The following is a 17379-nucleotide window of genomic DNA, read 5'->3' as shown; positions in this document are numbered from 1 at the left end:
TACAGGGAAGACTGACTGTCCTGGGTTCAGATCTCGTCTCGGTCACGATGTTCTTTCTCTGTGGCATCTGCTTACAGGGCTGGCTACTTTGCTCCCACTCCTCGTCCCAACACCAATTATCCAAAAAACAAACAAACAAACAAACAAACAAACACACACACCTTCCTGTAGGCGTGCGTGTGAGCGAGTGATAACATTTGACAAACTGACTGCGGTGGTTGACCAATATTTCTTCTCTACTTCTTTTCTAAGAGAGTAAGCTGTAGTTAGCTAACACCCAACACTCAATCATGAAAAAATATCACCCTTACACCTTCTTCTCTCTCTCACACACATAAAATGAAGACTAGTTTTTAATCACGACATATTATAATTTTATTTCAGGTCAGTTTACTTCACCAACGCTTTACATCGATACAGACACGGTCACACGCGTTTCTTCAATGGAAACCGATAATGGGGGACAACGGGCTAAGATGGAAGGATGGGGACGCTTTGGAATGACTGGGGCTACTTCAGGCATGAATAAACGGACAAAAACTTACAACGCAAGAAGTCTTTTAGCTATTTTACTGAAAGAAACTTCCTTAACTATTGCACCAAGAAAATACAAACAAAGCTTTACATTTCTTTTTAGATATATGAAGATGCGATCACTAGAACAGAACCATTTGCAAGTCATCCTCGACGCTTTTTGGTCACGTGAGGTGTTCGACTGTTTGTTAAGAGAAGGTAACAATATTGGAGAAAGTAAGGGAAGTTACTTCTGACACTAAGAAACAAGGAGGGGGTGGGAATTAATTACTTGTGTGTATGTGTGTGTGTGTAGGACGCGCTAGTCTACAGTTATAGACACATTCCTGTTTATACCAAGGAGGTTTCATGTTTGGCAAGAAGATATGAAGTGCATGTAGCCCCTCCCAAGTCCCAAATGATCATCAAGTACTGGAGTACGACAGGGGATTGCAACACTCAATACACCGTATCCTAATATTGAAATGGGGGGAGAGGGACACGAGAAGTGAACAACACACGTGCCTCATTTCATTCACCAGAAGACAGCCAATTTACAGAGTATAAGATCAAAAGAGAAAAGTAATTTACAGGTATTTTACAAATCCGCAACAGATATTTCTTCATGAAATCAAAATGTTATGCCACACGTTGACTACATCTATGAACAAATTGTGCGCACAGTAACACAGCAGAAGTGTTTGTTCACTTCGCAATCAAAATGTCACCTCGTATTAAAAATGTACAAGAAAATAATGTTTTTAACGAGAAAAAATATCGTATAAGAAGGAACTAGAAATGTAGAAACCTATGAAAATATGTTATTCTTCTAATGAAATACTGGAGTCAGTCGGAGAGCCAACAGACATGCGACTAACTACATGTATACGCTAAAGGGCGATAACCCATGCACGAGGCACTTGCAAGAGTTCTCTTCCTTTAAGCACCTGGCATGCTTGGACAAACCATGTAAATGTTTATAGATAAAGAGGAGGGAATACATAAAAGACGGGTTTGTTAGCGCCATTCGACACCAGCCAAAGCTACAACGGCTGTCACGCACTCTCCCCCACTTTCTTCAAGCTGAGTACAGCGGGAATAAACAATCAACAACCATCGAAACAAACTTCGGAAGGAGTAAACTTTGTCAATAATAGGTTAAGGTCGCGTAATCAAAGAAATAAAGTGTACATCTGTTAAAAATAAACAACAAAAAACCCATCATTTTATCACGTGACGATACAACAAATAACCGAACACTTTATTTTAATCACGTGACGCATGAAGAGTGCTGCGTGTTCATGTCTGTGTGAATGCCAAGGGGCCACGGCGCCAACAGAGTAAACAGCCAGGAGACAAGTTTAGTTCATACGCGTGCCAGTCCCACGGTCATCTTGTTATTGCAATGACAGTGTGTTGGTTACATGAAATAAATAAGGTGCGCCGAGTGCCTGCAGCAGCCGTGGAGGTTGCATGTCACTGCACACGCAGAAGATACACGTGACAGGATAAAAACCTGGAAGAGAGGGACAGTCACTCAGTAGGGTTCGTGGGTCAGTTGTAGCGGGCAAAGGGTCAATCAAGTTAATATGGGATTTGGGGGAGGGGGAGGGGTAGGAAACAAAATGAGTCGAGAGAGAAGTGAATGGAAGCCTCCACAAGAATGTGGTGAGGATGCAGCTGCATCAACAAACTTCCCGAGGGTCTGCGCGTGGCGGAGAGTGCCAGCACGCTCTGTACTGAGCGGTGTTTGTATGCTGTCTGAGTTTTGTATACAAATGAAAGGTTGCCCCCCCCCCTCACACACACACACCTCTCCACTTATAGAAACCAGCATCATCATCATTCTCATAATTGTAAAATTATGCTGATAAGAGAGCAGACATAACTGATCTCACTTTTTTCATTTTCGTCCAAAGAGTCCGTTATTTTGAAGTTTGCCATTTTATTTTATTTACTTGTTTGCTCGCGAGACACTATTTCTTAGACATCGTTGTCAGCATATTTCTCTTTATTTCATGGAGAGAGGTCTGTGATCAACAAATAATTGCTTATATATATAAATGAATTTGGTTTACATTAAATAGATCTTTCCTTTTTTTTTCTTTCTTTATTTTGCTCGCCTTCCTTCTTAGCTCTCTACATCATTTTGTTTCGGTTTTTTTTTTTTTGCTTTTGTTTTGGGGTTGTTGGTTTTTTTGTCCTTTTATTTCTCAAATGATAAAAATAATTTTTTTCTGAAAAGCATAATGCTTTTATGATGATTGTTGATGAGAACCAAAAGAAACGAGTGATTCGATTCTCCAATGTTTCGGTCATGATCGTGTCATCAAGGACGACGGACGAATGAGTGTCAGTGGTCAGTGAGTGACTGGGATGTAATCTGAGCTAAGGAGAATAGAAATGTTGCCATGGAAATGAACACCACAGACACAGCGGTCAATAAACACATCCACAACAGGACTCGACCTGCATATGGTCATAACTTGGTCATCACACACTGTGCAACTGAGGAAACAGAAGTCGAAATAAGTATTTCTTATATACATATAGACAAATAATAATATATTGCAATCAACCTTTCGCGCACATAAGTAGACAAACACACAGACAAGCGCGCCCACACACAATGAGGGAAGGAAGAGAGAACAGATGGAGACCAAAAGCAAATGAGGAAAGACGATTTCAATGACAAAATGGTTGATCACAACAATCTTCTATAACATACACACCCCAATCAAACTTACAAAGCTATGCATTCATTTTGATAGGTCACAAAGGGAGCAAATAATCAGTTTGAAGGTCCACACCAGTGAGGAGGACCGCAGGAGGAGACAATCATGTAGGAGGGATCATTACTGCACGTATTTACGTATTTCGTATTTTCATGTCTGGGTGTGTGTTTGCTAGAATATTTACGTAAAATGTTTGTTTGTTTGTTTGTTTCTGTGGACGAGCACAGCAGCTGAGAAACACTGATCAGTCTGGGTGATCTCCCTTTTCACAGACTAGACGTCTCAGCAGCACAACTCTCGTCAGACTCTCGCTTAACGGGATTTGCCAACAACAGCACCACACATTGTCTGCTACCTCACATCTTTCTCCACAACAGCTTGGCGCACTGTGATACGTCTTTCCAAGTCTTTCTAGAGGCTTCCTTGAAGTTTTGTCTTTAAGGAAGACAACTACCCGCGATCATCAAATAGTCCGATGTGACCTCGAAATCCGTGGACGTACACACGACCTGACCTACTGACCCAGGGACACACCGCACGTGCAGTGAGCACTCTCGTAGAAGAGTAAAGGAAGATGCGCTGGTACTAGTTGACGACTCAGAAGTCACTGTGGTGGAACATTGGTGGCCAACAAATACTGCCAACTGCTGATGAATCGGTATTGCTGCTCATCAGAAACGGTAACGGCACCAGACCAACGGCGATTCCACAGTCTGGTCATCGGTCACACACCAACGACGTCACGGACGTCACGCAGCGTACGTACAATCCACCATCCAAGCAAGGTCAGCAGCAGTTCCTTCCCCTCTCCTGTCATTGAAGTGGATGTCAACGGGCTGCTGAAAACACAAACACACAAAAACACACACATTAGGATTTTAGGAGTATGCCGTGAGAATCAGTCTTAAATGCATGTATTTACCTTTTGTGTGCGTGCACGTGTGTGTGTGTGGTTTGAGATCCTACTTTCATTTAAACAACACATGGAAAACACTTGCCCAAACTTCGATCTAAGAAGTCAAAAGGCTCGTCCATGTGTTTAAAGCACACACACACAAACACACACACACACACACACACACACACACACACACACACTATTTTCTACTGTCTTACCTCAAAGGAGAGAAGACTAAGTCAGTGTCACTCCCATTCTTCTCAACGCAAGCATGGCGTTGATGGCTTTCTGGAACATGTAGAGCACACGTCATCACATGTCAGCCCGCAGACCAACAACACAACACAACACAACAACACAGTAACACAGTGTGTCCCACCAACAACAGGCTAGTGCTCCACAATAACACACCATCACCCAACATAATAACTCAGGTGTCACGTGACTCTACCGAAAACATTGTTCAAACAATTGTAAGAAACTTGTCGAAAACATGTCTTCACTCGGTAGATAAACAACTATTTGTGTCTTACCTGCCATTTTCGCCTGTACACAAATTTTCGTAACCGTTTTTTGGACAGAGATCGCTCAGGTAAGCGCCCTTCTCTCTTAACGGATCTCTGCAAAAATAAACATAAACAAAAACAAGTTTACAAGTGTCTCAAACATCGACGTATAGACAGACACGTTCACCAGTCTGATGTTTGAACATTGCATGAACTGTAAACTTCAGCCAACACGTGTGCTAACGGTCTTACCAAACAATAAACATTTTAGATACTGTTCATCCACACAATTGTACATAAATTGCTGTAAGTTTTAAATTAACAGAATCCCGGATAATATTCTGAAAAGTCCACTACGAAAAGCCCCTTATTTCTGTTTCGCAACTCATGCTACCATTTCGGTCACGTGACCTCGAGAGCTATGAATATTTACAGTGAATGACATCACACACAGGGAGTCGGACACGCCTGACTGACCCTGAGCCAAAGATGCTCCAGACAGTCGGTGGCCGACATCCGCTGCTTGGGGAGCCTGACCAGCAGCCTGGTGATGAAGTCCTTGGCATCGCTAGAGATGTTGTCGAACTCTTCAGCGTTGAAGTCCCACTTAGCTGAGGTGACGTTGGACAGCGTTTCCTGTTCCGTTTCACCCAGGAAGGGAGATAAGCCCGACAGTCTGCAAACACGAATTAGATGGAACTATTCAATTAACAATGAAATAAGTAACAATAAGTATAATTAATAAACGGCCAACACCAATGATGAAAGTATCTCTTTACAGACGCTATGTGACGTTTACCCCTTTGTTCCACCCGAAGAATCACGGGTATGCGTGACGTCACATGCAGGGTTCAGCACGATGGTCGAGCACCAAAAATCTTTCCAAAATCTTGGTCAAGGACGGAAATGTAGGAGCACGAAGCAGTTGGGGTACCGTGGTACTGCCGTACTTCATTCTCCGTACCCTGGGTGGTCTGGTCAACTACTAACTGAATTAAGGATCCAGCCAGCCTGGCTTCAGATTCTGTTTGCAAAGGTAAGACAGCAGTTGGAGTGTTTCCTCTTCTAGACACTTGGCAGGCAATACCTCCTTCTTTGTTTTCGATTTCTGCATTATCTCCCTTGCTTCCCAAGTGCAGTTCATCATCGCCATCCTTATCTCCACCATCTGATGCTACACCAACCACTTTCATGATTGCGTCGTCTGTGCCGTTAGAGACAAATGGAGATCCCTCTAATGGGTTAAAGGTGTTTACCCTTTCTGTACTTATCGGTGGGGGAGACGGCAACGAGCTGCGTGGTGCTTGTTGTCTGCTGCGTCTACTGCTTCTGCCTCCATTACGACCTCCGTCCGTTACAGTCGTCAGCACAGAAAACCACACTTAGTGGGAAGGAGTTTTCTGTTTCTATATATACGAAATACATGTGTGACAGACAGACAGACAGACAGACAGACAGACAGACAGACAGACAGACAGACAGACAGACAGAACATAAATTTACAAACACGCAGGCATGCAGATGTACACCAACACAAAGTCACATACACACATACAGAAATATAGATATAGACATACAGATATGCGTACACAGAGATACAGTGAGTATACGCAGACATACAAACATGCTAGCATGCATACAATTATACAAACACCCGGACGCACTGAACGATGCAGGGTAAAGGAGAGGAAGGCCTACATAACAGACAGCTGTCTCCAGTCACAGTTATTGTCTCTCTCTAGACGAGGTGTGTAGCTATAGTAACTAGACTCCACATCGCTGAATATCACCAGAAGTACTAAGTGCCGGCTCTCACGCTGTCTGGCACCGCAGACAAAGGCCAGAGGCAGCAGACGACGAGTGTCGAGACGGGGGATAGGGGTATGTACCCACTCCTCACCAGGTGAGACCCTTGACCTTTCCTTTCCGAATAAGCACCATTCCAGACGGCGAGTAAAGAGCTTCACCCACGTGTGGGGATCAAGAGAGTTGCAGACGATCAAGACGTATATTGAGGCACTTACAAATGTTTGGTAAATACGACAACGTTGACCTACCTACAGCGTTGACCTACCTACAGCAGACACCATGGCGATGTATTTAACACAGCACGGAACATGAGTGTGCTTACGTACGTATATACGTAACCATAACCCTGACGTATATACGCCTTTGTAGCCACAACACGTGAAATAGTTCTGTATACAGGACACACAATGATGATGTACTTACAAAACATAACACACAACGCCGACACTCCACAAGTCTGTTGCGGGGATATAGGGTCAAAGTTCACCACTTCCGGCGCGACAAACTCGGGTGTGCCAAAGAGCACGCGCAGGTCCTCCCTGGGGGTGTACTTCCGGGCCAGGCCGAAGTCAATGATCTTGATGCGATTTCCCTCCCGCGTGAGACAAAGAATATTTTCCGGCTGCAAGCAGACAAAAGACACAAGATTGGAGGAGGACAAACCACCTCATGGTCAGTTCCGTCACGTGATCACGGGGGTCACGGAGCGAGACTGCGGCTGAGAATTATTAGTGACGGTGTCAGCACGTTACAAATACCGATGTAAACAAACATTTCTACTCAAGTGCCAGCGCATACTTTTCTAATGAGACTGTCAATACCTACACTTACAGTACCAACGTCAACATATACTTTACAATTAAAATGTTTACACATTTACAGTGAACGTGTCCCTAGTCGTTTCCGGTACACGCGTCAGATCAACCTTCCCACACACACACACACAAAACCAAAAAAAAAAAATCTTATTTAACATTCTCGATGATGTCATCATTGACCCAAAGGTCGCCGTGCAGCATATGATGACGTCACCTGCTGCATTGAATGACGTCATCACTGACCTTGATGTCGAGGTGCAGTATGCGCTGGTGGTGCATGAAGGCCACGCCCTCGCAGATCTGCCGCATGAACATCACGCACGCTTTCTCCGTCAGGATGAAGTCGTCGTTGATGACGCGTTCAAACAGCTCGCCACCCTGCACCCTGGGGTCACACAAACACGTGGAAAGTCACTTTTCCTCCCGTAACAGACACAGAGGACGAGGAGTGTTCCTCCCTCTCCCTCCATAACAGTCACAGAGGATGAGGAATGTCCCTCCCGTTCCCCCAATAAAACTAAGAGAGCAGAAAAGGCTCACGGACATGGGTGAGTGACATCAGGCGATGTCAAGGTAACAGATAGCACATGGAGGATATCAACACAATCAGCTCATGAAAATCTCAAGTAAACACAAGACAAGTAAACACAAGCACGTGCGTGAGTTGAGCAGATCAGTTATCCCCTGTGTCAAGGTCTTCAAACTAAAAAAAAATCATTTGTATAAAATATCCCGACGATGAAAGGAGAAGAATTATAAACAGAAGATGTCTGAGGGCCAAGAGGAAGAAGAAAGTGTTAGAAGTGTGAGAGACCTGATGAGAGAGATTGAACACGGCAGTGAGGAAGTCAACTCCCCGGATGTTGTTTACTCAGACCTGACTGCAGACACCGCACAACTTGAGGTTGAGTTATCTCATACCTCAGAGGAGGAGAAGGAAGTTAGGGGCGACAAAGTGAGAGAAATAAGAAGAAGAGTAAGAAATAAATAAGAAGAGTAGTGGAAGTATGCGCGCGCCTGTGACTTTAAGACAGAGAGCGAATGGAGAGAAAAAGGAATTTCAAGATAGTAAAAAAAAAATCATTTCAAGATTAGCAGCATAGAAATACCAGAATGATGCTGAAAACTGCGAGGACGTTTCCATGGGAGTATTATTTGTCAACATCTTACAGACTTTGGCGAAGTCTGCATTTGCACCTCAAACTTTTGACAGCCGCCCTCGGCTGCTTTCGACGGTCAAACAGAAATTAGAAAGAAGCTTTGCCAGATCCCGGGAATAAAAAGGACAGGTAAGGTTCATCGCATTCTTCCATCTTTTAATTTCAGTAACAAAAAAATAGGGCTTTTAACTTGGAAGTTGTTGCCAATCTTATTTATTCTTAAGGGAAACATATACAGAAATGGAAGGAAAGAAAGTGTGGAGTTGAAGAATGGTGTAAAGGCATGAAAGTAGAAAGTAAAGAAAAAGGAATAACACACATTCCGTCAGCTGGTCACTCAATCAAAAAGGCAGGAATTTTTAAAAATGAGGAAAACAGCGTTGAAAGACAGACAAATCACGATAAGCAATAAAAAGCAAGTTGTTCAGGGGGGTAGGCTGTTTATCTTTCAAGATCCCATATTTAAAGTTTTTGTCTTCACTTTTCTTTCTTCCTTCCTCAAGAGGTTTTTTCGTTTTTAGCAGAGCCAACATCGATTTCCGGTGAAGACAACTCACGCAGAAAACGTCAGACAGCGAGAACTAACGGGTTCTAATCCAGTCCGTGTAGGGGGCGCGCGGACCCCACAAAACAAAGCGTCTGATAGCGGAAGTGACGTCACGACCAACTCACAGCTCGGTGACGAGGCAGACTGAGTTCCGGTTCTCGAAGGCGTCGTACAGCTGCAGTAGGCGCGGATGTTGCAGGCCATTCATGATCTCCACCTCGTTGACGATGTCCGTGCGGTCCTGAGGGCAGTTGATGTCGACGAACTTGGCAGCCAACTGTCGTCCGGTTCGTCGCTCTCGGCATTGCTTCACCTCTCCGAACTTGCCTCTAACAATAAAGAAAGGAAGAAAGCTTCAAGTTATCGGTCAAACTCTCTTTTCTCATCCATGTTGTCCACCTCTGTGCCAACAAATTTTGTTCTAAAATTTTGTTCTTTATATTTTTATGACCTGTAGAGAGAGAGAGAGAGAAGAAAAAAGAGAGACATGTCGTTCACGATCAGACTTTCTTCCTTGTCGATGTGTTATGCGTATTCATCGGTTTTACCCAAGAGCCAAACGCTGATGTACTTATTGAAAACAAAACAGTTTAAAAAAAAAGGACCGACAATTTTACACGATAATTGAATTTTCCCATAAATTCCTGATACCAGTCAACCTAAGTTGTTTTTTTAAAGCGCCAATGCTCGCCCTTTCCTCTTCTTGCTAAATGTTCCTCAGCAAAGTTCCTCTCGGGAAAACCAATCTGGAAATCTAGCAGTTATCTCGACATTCCAGCCTTGGTTTCCCTGCCATGGGGTTGGTATCACACGGAGCTGTTAGCCTCCCTCCCATCTGTAACTTGTCCAGTCCGCCATCCAAACCAACTTTAATGTGCCACCGATGTGTGCCACTAGGGGGAGAGCGTCCTATCGATGTATGGCATCAAGGTACCCGGTACAACACCCGGGAGGTGGTTTCTTATCGTAGCCCTGTGTCAGCTGCAATTCCACCGAGGTGGCCAGAAGCTCTTGCCAACAGAGTTGTTACAAGAAATGTCGACATGGACACTAGTCACATCGTCAAGCAACTGTCGGGGTGGAACTATACTGGTCACGTGTTTGGGATGTTTGCATTCTGACACTGGAGAGTTCCATGCTGATATTTCTGTTTTCAGCTTCTGTTCTATGACTGTCCAGGAAGTTGTCTTCCCAAACTCAGCATCTACCCCCGACATCAGTGCAGTGAGTCCCACTTACTTGCCAAGAAGATGGCTGACGGTGTACAGGTCCGTTACCCACTTGTCCTTCCGTAACCTGACATCTCGCTTCTCGAACGGGAGGTCGTCGCCTGGAGAAAAAGAAAACAAAATCTTCATCTGGCGCCAGTCAACACAAGTACACACATGAGAACCACATGCAGGGCATCGGGGAGGCTTTTCATCATCAAAGATAATGCCACCGCTCGTGTTAATCTGCGAATCTCGTCAGCCAGGCTTTCATCTTTTTATCAGCTGCAAAAGAAGTTTAAGAATTTTTTTCCCGGAGGTGGGGCGGGGAGGGTGCAGAGGATCTGGGTTCTGTCCCTGTCGGGGAAGTGCCTCTTTTATGGACAAGTTTGTTGCCCTGAAATTTCTTTGCTACCTGCCTGCCGTCTGCTGCTACAACCTGGCTGATGTGTGTCTCGACCGACACTTACATTTTGCTGACGTGTACTTTAATCGAATTTCGTTAAAATGTTATTTCTCAGTGCAATCTCCTCCTTTCTAAGCCCAGAAGGTTGCCATGGATGCGGTTGTTAATGTCAATGTTGCTGAAGAGGTAGCTGTAGACAAAAACTAGTGTGTATGGGGTTTTCGAGTATGTGGGGATCGGAGAAAATTGCTTGAGTTTCTCTGGTGCTTTGTTCTCTATCAACACGCCAACACTGTAAACACTTTCGTCTGAAGGTTAATCCCAGTCCAACACAAGTTGCCGTTGAAGTTTCTGGAAAGTTTTCAAAAGAAACGGATGTTATTATTTTGCTACAAAAATGTCCTGTCAGTATTAAATGTTTTTCTAAAAAAAAACTGAAGTCGGTTGACCTAAATTCTAACTTCTGACGTCACTGAAGACCTTAACCAATGGCAGAGCTTTGAGCATATACAATTGAAGGGGTTACCGAATCTGTGATATTCAAAGACACTACCTCCATATGGGAAAAAAATTTACTCATATTTTGAATTTTACATTTATAATGATTTAATTTCTTTCATAAAATAATTTGAGACTTGGCTAACCCTTGAAAAAATACATAGTTTCTAAAATCTCCAGCCTTCACCTAACTCAAAAAGGACAAAAAGATATAAAAGAAAATTCTGCTAGATCATCTCACAAACACAAATTCAACTATTTAACTGTTGATTTAGTTGCATCAAGCAATTGCAACAGAAAAGAGAAAGTGCGCGGACACCTGCTGACAACACACCTGACAACACACCTGCACTCACTCAACCACCGGATCCTACGCAGCCATTAGCATTCTGACAGGTCTTCCGTGTAGCACTCACTGCAGTTCGTTTTTATTCGCTTTTACTTCTCCTCTCTGCACGTGAGCCCCTTCTACACTTTATTTCGAGACATCCGTGGCCTGGCGCTCAGTGCACTTGACTTCGACCGGAAGACCGCTGGTTCAAGGGTCACCTGAGCGGTGACTGGAAAACTTGCCTACCCACCCAGCAGATGGCAAACCATTTACAAGGGAAGGTAAGCCTTTCACTATGAAAAAATAAGCAGCGGAAGGAGGAGGTTGGACCCCACCCTTCCCTACTCAGTGTTGTGGACACAGTGAACACTACTCACATTTCACTACTCCTGTGGTCGCCAGACTGTAAACATTTGATAACTTTTTAATTTATGGATGCAAACAATATAAGCTGTAAATATTGCTAAGAGGTTTGTATTAGATTTCTTCCATTGTTTATTTATTTAAATGGCATTCGTTTGTCAACAACACTGCTATTTCATAACTTTCAGTAGCAGCCCTCACAAGATTATTTACCATCGTTTCACGTAAATTACTTTCACAACCTTTGACAACGGCCAGCAAAAGGCCGCAGGCGACCTTTGACCTTAGCCTCACAAACTTTGGCTGACAGAAGACATTAAGTCACAAGATGACACGTCGACAAACAAGTCTGGCAACGGTCCTGAAGTGTTCTGTTGAGAACACCCAGTGTCCCGAGCTCTCAGCATCACTGATTTGCTAGTCTAGGTCTGTTTGTTATGCTCCCTAACAATTTCATAACATGAAATAGCGCAGGTGCAAGAATAATGTTGGTGAAGTGTGATGTAAAATATTTGCAGAGTACAGCAGGCGTCAGGCTGGTGCGAAGTGCCACTGTAAGTGCAGCAACAAGCCCACAGCCAGCGGTGCAAAGTCAGCTCATCACGTGGGCAGACAACCCTCCCAGGTAAGGACTTGCAGCCATTCGCTTCTCGACACTACCTGCTTGAAAGCTTGTCTTTAGGAGTTAATTTTCAGGCTTTTAACGATCTGTCTTTGGCCTCTACGAACCCTCCTCCCTTCCCTGCAAAAAGTGTCTCGGGTGTTGGAATGCAGGCGTAGCTCCGGGTCACGTGACCCGCCATATTTTGGTTCTTTCTTGTGGCGCCATTTCCTGTTCTCGTTTCTCATCAGACTCAGCCCGGGCTTGACAGGAGGAATTCTTGTCAGCCAAGTGACCTGAACCGTTCTGTCCAGGTAGAAGACTTTTCTCCCCAGTTCCTGTCTTCAGACATTTCTATCGTCACGTGATCTCAGTCACTTCCAGGCTTTCGGAGGTCATATCCGTGCCTACAGTTGGAAACAAGATTTCTCTGTCTGTCCGTCTACCTGTCTAGGTACTCACTAAGTCTGTCTGGGCTGCTGTCTGTGTAACTGCCTCGCATGAATTAATGTTTTCTCTAGGAACAGCGGTCGGTCGGGTGGCGCGGACAGCGCCTGTGGCAAGTGAGTGGGGATCGGCTGTCCTGGGTTCATATCTCGTCTCGGGAACGCTGTTCTTTCTTGCATGTGGCATCTTTATACAGGGCTGACTGCTTCACTGTGATCTTGCAGGTTTAAAGAACAACAGTGGAAGGTGGCGGGTGGGTGAGCGGGTATTCAAGCTTTAAACAATTTAAACAAAATTGTTTTGGAGTGAGTTGTGACATCTCTTACCTCCAACAGGTTCGCTTTCATCGACATGCACTTTATTCATCCTATTGGTCGCTCCAAGCAAGCACCTGCACGGCAGAAAACACATTATTTAGAAATTATTGTCATTAAAAGCAGAGAATGGAAATCTGTCAGCACGTGATTTTAGCTGGAGGACAAAGGGTAGGGCAGCTGGAGAATAGTCTCTCTCTTTCTCACACACACACACCTACAAACACACTCTCTCACACACACACACACACACACCACACACACACACACACACACACACACACACACACACACACACACAAACATAAATACACTCACACACACAAACATAAATACACTTAGCATACAGCATACCACAGCTTTCAATAATAAACAGCTTGAGAGTGATGGGCGTGTCAAAGTAAAGCAAAATCGTTTGTGAGAACAAAAATACACATAAAGATAAAAAACGAATAATGACATTAAGCAATGAGTAAACACAGTTTATCGCGTGTAAACACGCCTTCACCATGTGATCACACGTCACTTGTGAATGTCGAGCTTCCTGCTCGTGCAATCACATTTCACGGCAGTGATAAACACTTCCTCATCGTCAACTCCTACAGACCATTCATAATAACCAGAGGCACGTCTGCCCGCCTGGCGAACACATGTGCAAACCTGTCTGCTGTTCACATCTGTAAACCTAGTCGGATATTCAGCTCCTCCGACAGGTTCTGACATTCAGACTGTCAGACAGCCCCGAGAGATAACATTCACATCCCTTCACAAAGTGAGTCTGGCAAATATACATCAAGGTTTTAATGTGTAACACGTTTTATTTTTCTTCACAAATATAAATAAACAATTTATCTGACGGTAGTACGTGTATTTAAGGGTAGAATTCCATCAACACTGGCTTCAGCTCACCCATGGAGTAGACAACAAGACAATGAGAGTGATTGGTCTCTTACAGGGCACTGCAGGCTGGACGTGAATACCAGCCCAGGTCGCCATCTTATGTGAACAGTGAACATATCATCGACACTCTGGTAGTTTCTCATTTAAAGGGCGAGGAAGTGAGGTAAAAGTGAGGAAATGACCGGCTACACCTGGTGGCACACCTGGCCATGCTTCTCGCCCTCTCCTCCTCCCTCCACGGTCACTGAGTTTTGTTGTGCAGCTCCACCCAGGATGAACACTCATCACGCACCTGCAATGAGCTGTGCAACGATAACTCATTCGGAGGGGACATAAATGAAAACATCTAGAGTTGTTCCCCCGTTCTTTCCTCAGCTCATTTTTCTTATTTTCTTTGCTATGTGTGTGTGTTATGGTTTGTGTATATGTATGTGCACGCGCGTGCGCATCTGTTTACTGTCCGCGCGCGCGTGTTCTTGCGAATGTTTATGTCTGTGTGTCTGTGAACTTTTCCTCTGACACCCGTCTTGACACTCAACGGAACGTTTAATCAATTTTCCTGGGGTGGAGGAGGAGGGAATGACAGAAGGGAGAAAAAGCCCACTGCGCATGACTGCATAAAGGTCAGGAGGGCAAAGCAGGCTGCGAGAAGTAGGGGTCTGGGGACCCTGACACTCCGGGGAGCTCGGGTGTCCCTCGGCGAACAGAATAACAAACGCTCCGCGAAAAAATAAACTTGGCGTCCGTCTCTCTCTCTCTGGACCGACAGTGGGAGGGTATGGGAGGAAGAGGCGCTGAGAACACGGAGGGCCATGCACGTGCAAAAGACGAGGAGGTCAGAGAGGAGGGGGTAATGCCTTTCATCTGATGAAGAATCAGAGATGCAGCTGCCGGCTGCCGGAGAGATTAATTTTTCCTGACAGGTTTGCGTAGCTCAGCGCTTGTGAAAGCAAAGTCGGAGGGTGGGTGCCATGAAGGATAGAAAGAAGAGAGAGAAAGGAACACGTTTCTTCTTTACATTGTCAAGCTGTATATTCTAAGCTGTTTACAAACGATGTGAATAGACGGTTGACATGAGAATCACTTTTCTTAAAGGCAAAATGGATGTTTCCATGCTGGAAGGCGACAAGGAGAAAATTCTGGGGCCTTCAAGAGAGTGACATCTGAAACTTAACATAGAAATGAAGAGAGGGTTCAGCTGTCATCACGTATGACATGACATTCATCAGTTGTAGTGTAGGGCAGGCAGGGTATGCAGGGCAGGCAGGGTATGGCAGTAGCTTAATGACAGTAACCCATAACATTCACGTCAAACCTACGTGACATCCACGTAGTGTCTGTAAATATCCACGAATCCTAACAGTCCCACCTTCCACACGAAAGAGTGTGGACAGCGGTGACAGGGGAGGTAACATACAGGAATTGTTATGTAAGGATTCGTAGCAACACGCTAAATATTTCAAACGAGTCTCTGCCTTTGTATTTCGCTGCTGGCGCCATCTACTGGACTAAACAATAAAATATCTACAGGTCGTACCTTTGAAGGGGCAGTTGCCAGACCTGGCACCGCGAACTTATTGTTGCCACCGTAAACCACGAGCCTGCACTCAGGCCAAAGGTCACACGACTTCACCCCGCGATCCTCGGAGCTACAAGCGGCGCCAACAGATAGGGGCAGCCCCAGTTTCTCTCTGGCATTGTTTACACTGGATTTTACAAAATCTCTCTCTGTAGTTCGCTAGACACTTACACAATAACAGTCTCGATAACGCAAACAAAAACTCTTTTATACAACGGAAACGGCACCTGAAAGGAAAGTGAGTTCCGGGGTAAGAAAATAATTAAAACAAGAGGCTTGATACTCCACAATACTATTGAATAGTGTAAAGATGTGACTGAGATTTAAACGGCAAGTAACGAGAATAGAGCTGTTGATGATGATGTGTGTATAATGTCCACTATATGACACAGCAAGACTCTCTCTCTCACATACAGAAGTAAAGAAAGAGATCGCGCATGTAAGTCAGGAGGAACAACTGCCTTGTCCCCCGATAAGAACATAAAAAGAGCAAGTGGCGGCCCCAGCCACGATAAGGGCGAGAAAGAGGCGGTAATTATAAACACAGCTGTACCCCCATTAGCCCACAGCCGCAATTAATTTGGGGTACAGATACCTTCGGCTCACACGTGATGGTGGAGACACCTTATCACACGCTTCCGTCTCCTTCCGCTGGAACTACATTGACAGGAGCAGTGTGTGGGTTGTATCCTTGACTTTCCCTGTAACCTGCCAGCTGCATCCTTCACTTTCCATGTAACCTGTCAGCGTCCTACGTGTCAGAATATCGTCTCGAGCACCGGTCTTTCACAATGGAATAAGTTCAGCATCAGCTCCACCAACACGGACAACAACATACACAGCGGTTGTTGTGTCTGCGGTGTGCAGTTAAACGTAAACATTTTACCTTAAACTGTTTTTACTGTTGCTTTGTCCTTCTCAACATGTTAAAAATGTTTGTTTGACTTATGCGATCCCTGTACGTGTGGTCGATAAGTTGGCATCTTGTTTGTTTTACTCTGTTTTACTTGGTTTGGGTTTTGTTTTGAGAGAGGACGGAGGGTATTTTTCTGTATCGTCTAGTCTCGACATCTGCAACTTGTCGAGTCTTGTTGTGTCTCACTTTATCACAGCTTCTCTGGCTTTGGCTTGTTTTTTATGCTTGCAGACCTTGTGTTTCCCTCACGAAACATTTAAAATAAATACCTGTACATCTGTTTTTCTAACCAGGGTAGATTTATTTTTAATTCTCTACCTCGTGTGCAACATTTCACCAACACGAAAGGAGATTTCACACCTAATCACAATTTTGTGAAAGGCATTCGCGGACCATATGCTAGATGTTTGCACAAAATAAATGTAAACAGACATCTCTGCTTGAGGAGAATTAGGAAGGGAGAGAACTGATAGCTAGGTTTATCGCTTTAGCAGCAACAGTTACAGAGTTGCCTTGGTTGTCTACAGCAACTGCAACCCAACACTGTAACATTCATGCCATTGATAGCAAGGAGAGAACACTGTCACATAATAACTCATACTAATTAGGAAATTAAAATGCAAGCAAGTGCATGCACACACGCGCACACACACACAGTCCGAGCACACCCTGCTGTAAGTCGTAAAATAATTGGTGAAATAACTCAATATTTTAAAGGCGGGGCTAAAGGTCAGGGCAGTTTGGTGCAAACTTCTCAGCCTGTGAATTAGCAAAGGGGCGACAAGCAATCAATGCAGTTCTCTCCCTTATCCGCAACGCTTACGAGCGTA

The 17379-nt window shown here is 44.5% G+C and overlaps 1 protein-coding gene across 1 annotated transcript in view; it reads right to left on the bottom strand.

The window, feature by feature from the left end:
• Positions 1–350: 350 nt before the first annotated feature.
• The window catches only part of LOC112560106 (myosin light chain kinase 3-like), a 46055-nt gene continuing 29026 nt past the window's right edge, over positions 351–17379 (bottom strand). The window contains 10 exon segments of the mRNA XM_025231690.1: positions 351–4087; positions 4365–4434; positions 4680–4766; positions 5130–5328; positions 6885–6930; positions 6933–7083; positions 7523–7664; positions 9112–9315; positions 10226–10316; positions 13167–13231. Of these exon segments, the coding sequence (XP_025087475.1) occupies positions 4381–4434; positions 4680–4766; positions 5130–5328; positions 6885–6930; positions 6933–7083; positions 7523–7664; positions 9112–9315; positions 10226–10316; positions 13167–13231 (1039 nt within the window). The 3' untranslated portion in view covers positions 351–4087; positions 4365–4380.

The sequence above is a fragment of the Pomacea canaliculata genome, linkage group LG3 (assembly GCF_003073045.1).
Source record: "Pomacea canaliculata isolate SZHN2017 linkage group LG3, ASM307304v1, whole genome shotgun sequence".
Lineage (NCBI taxonomy): Eukaryota > Metazoa > Mollusca > Gastropoda > Architaenioglossa > Ampullariidae > Pomacea > Pomacea canaliculata.
This window is presented reverse-complemented; position numbering and strand designations above follow the sequence as displayed.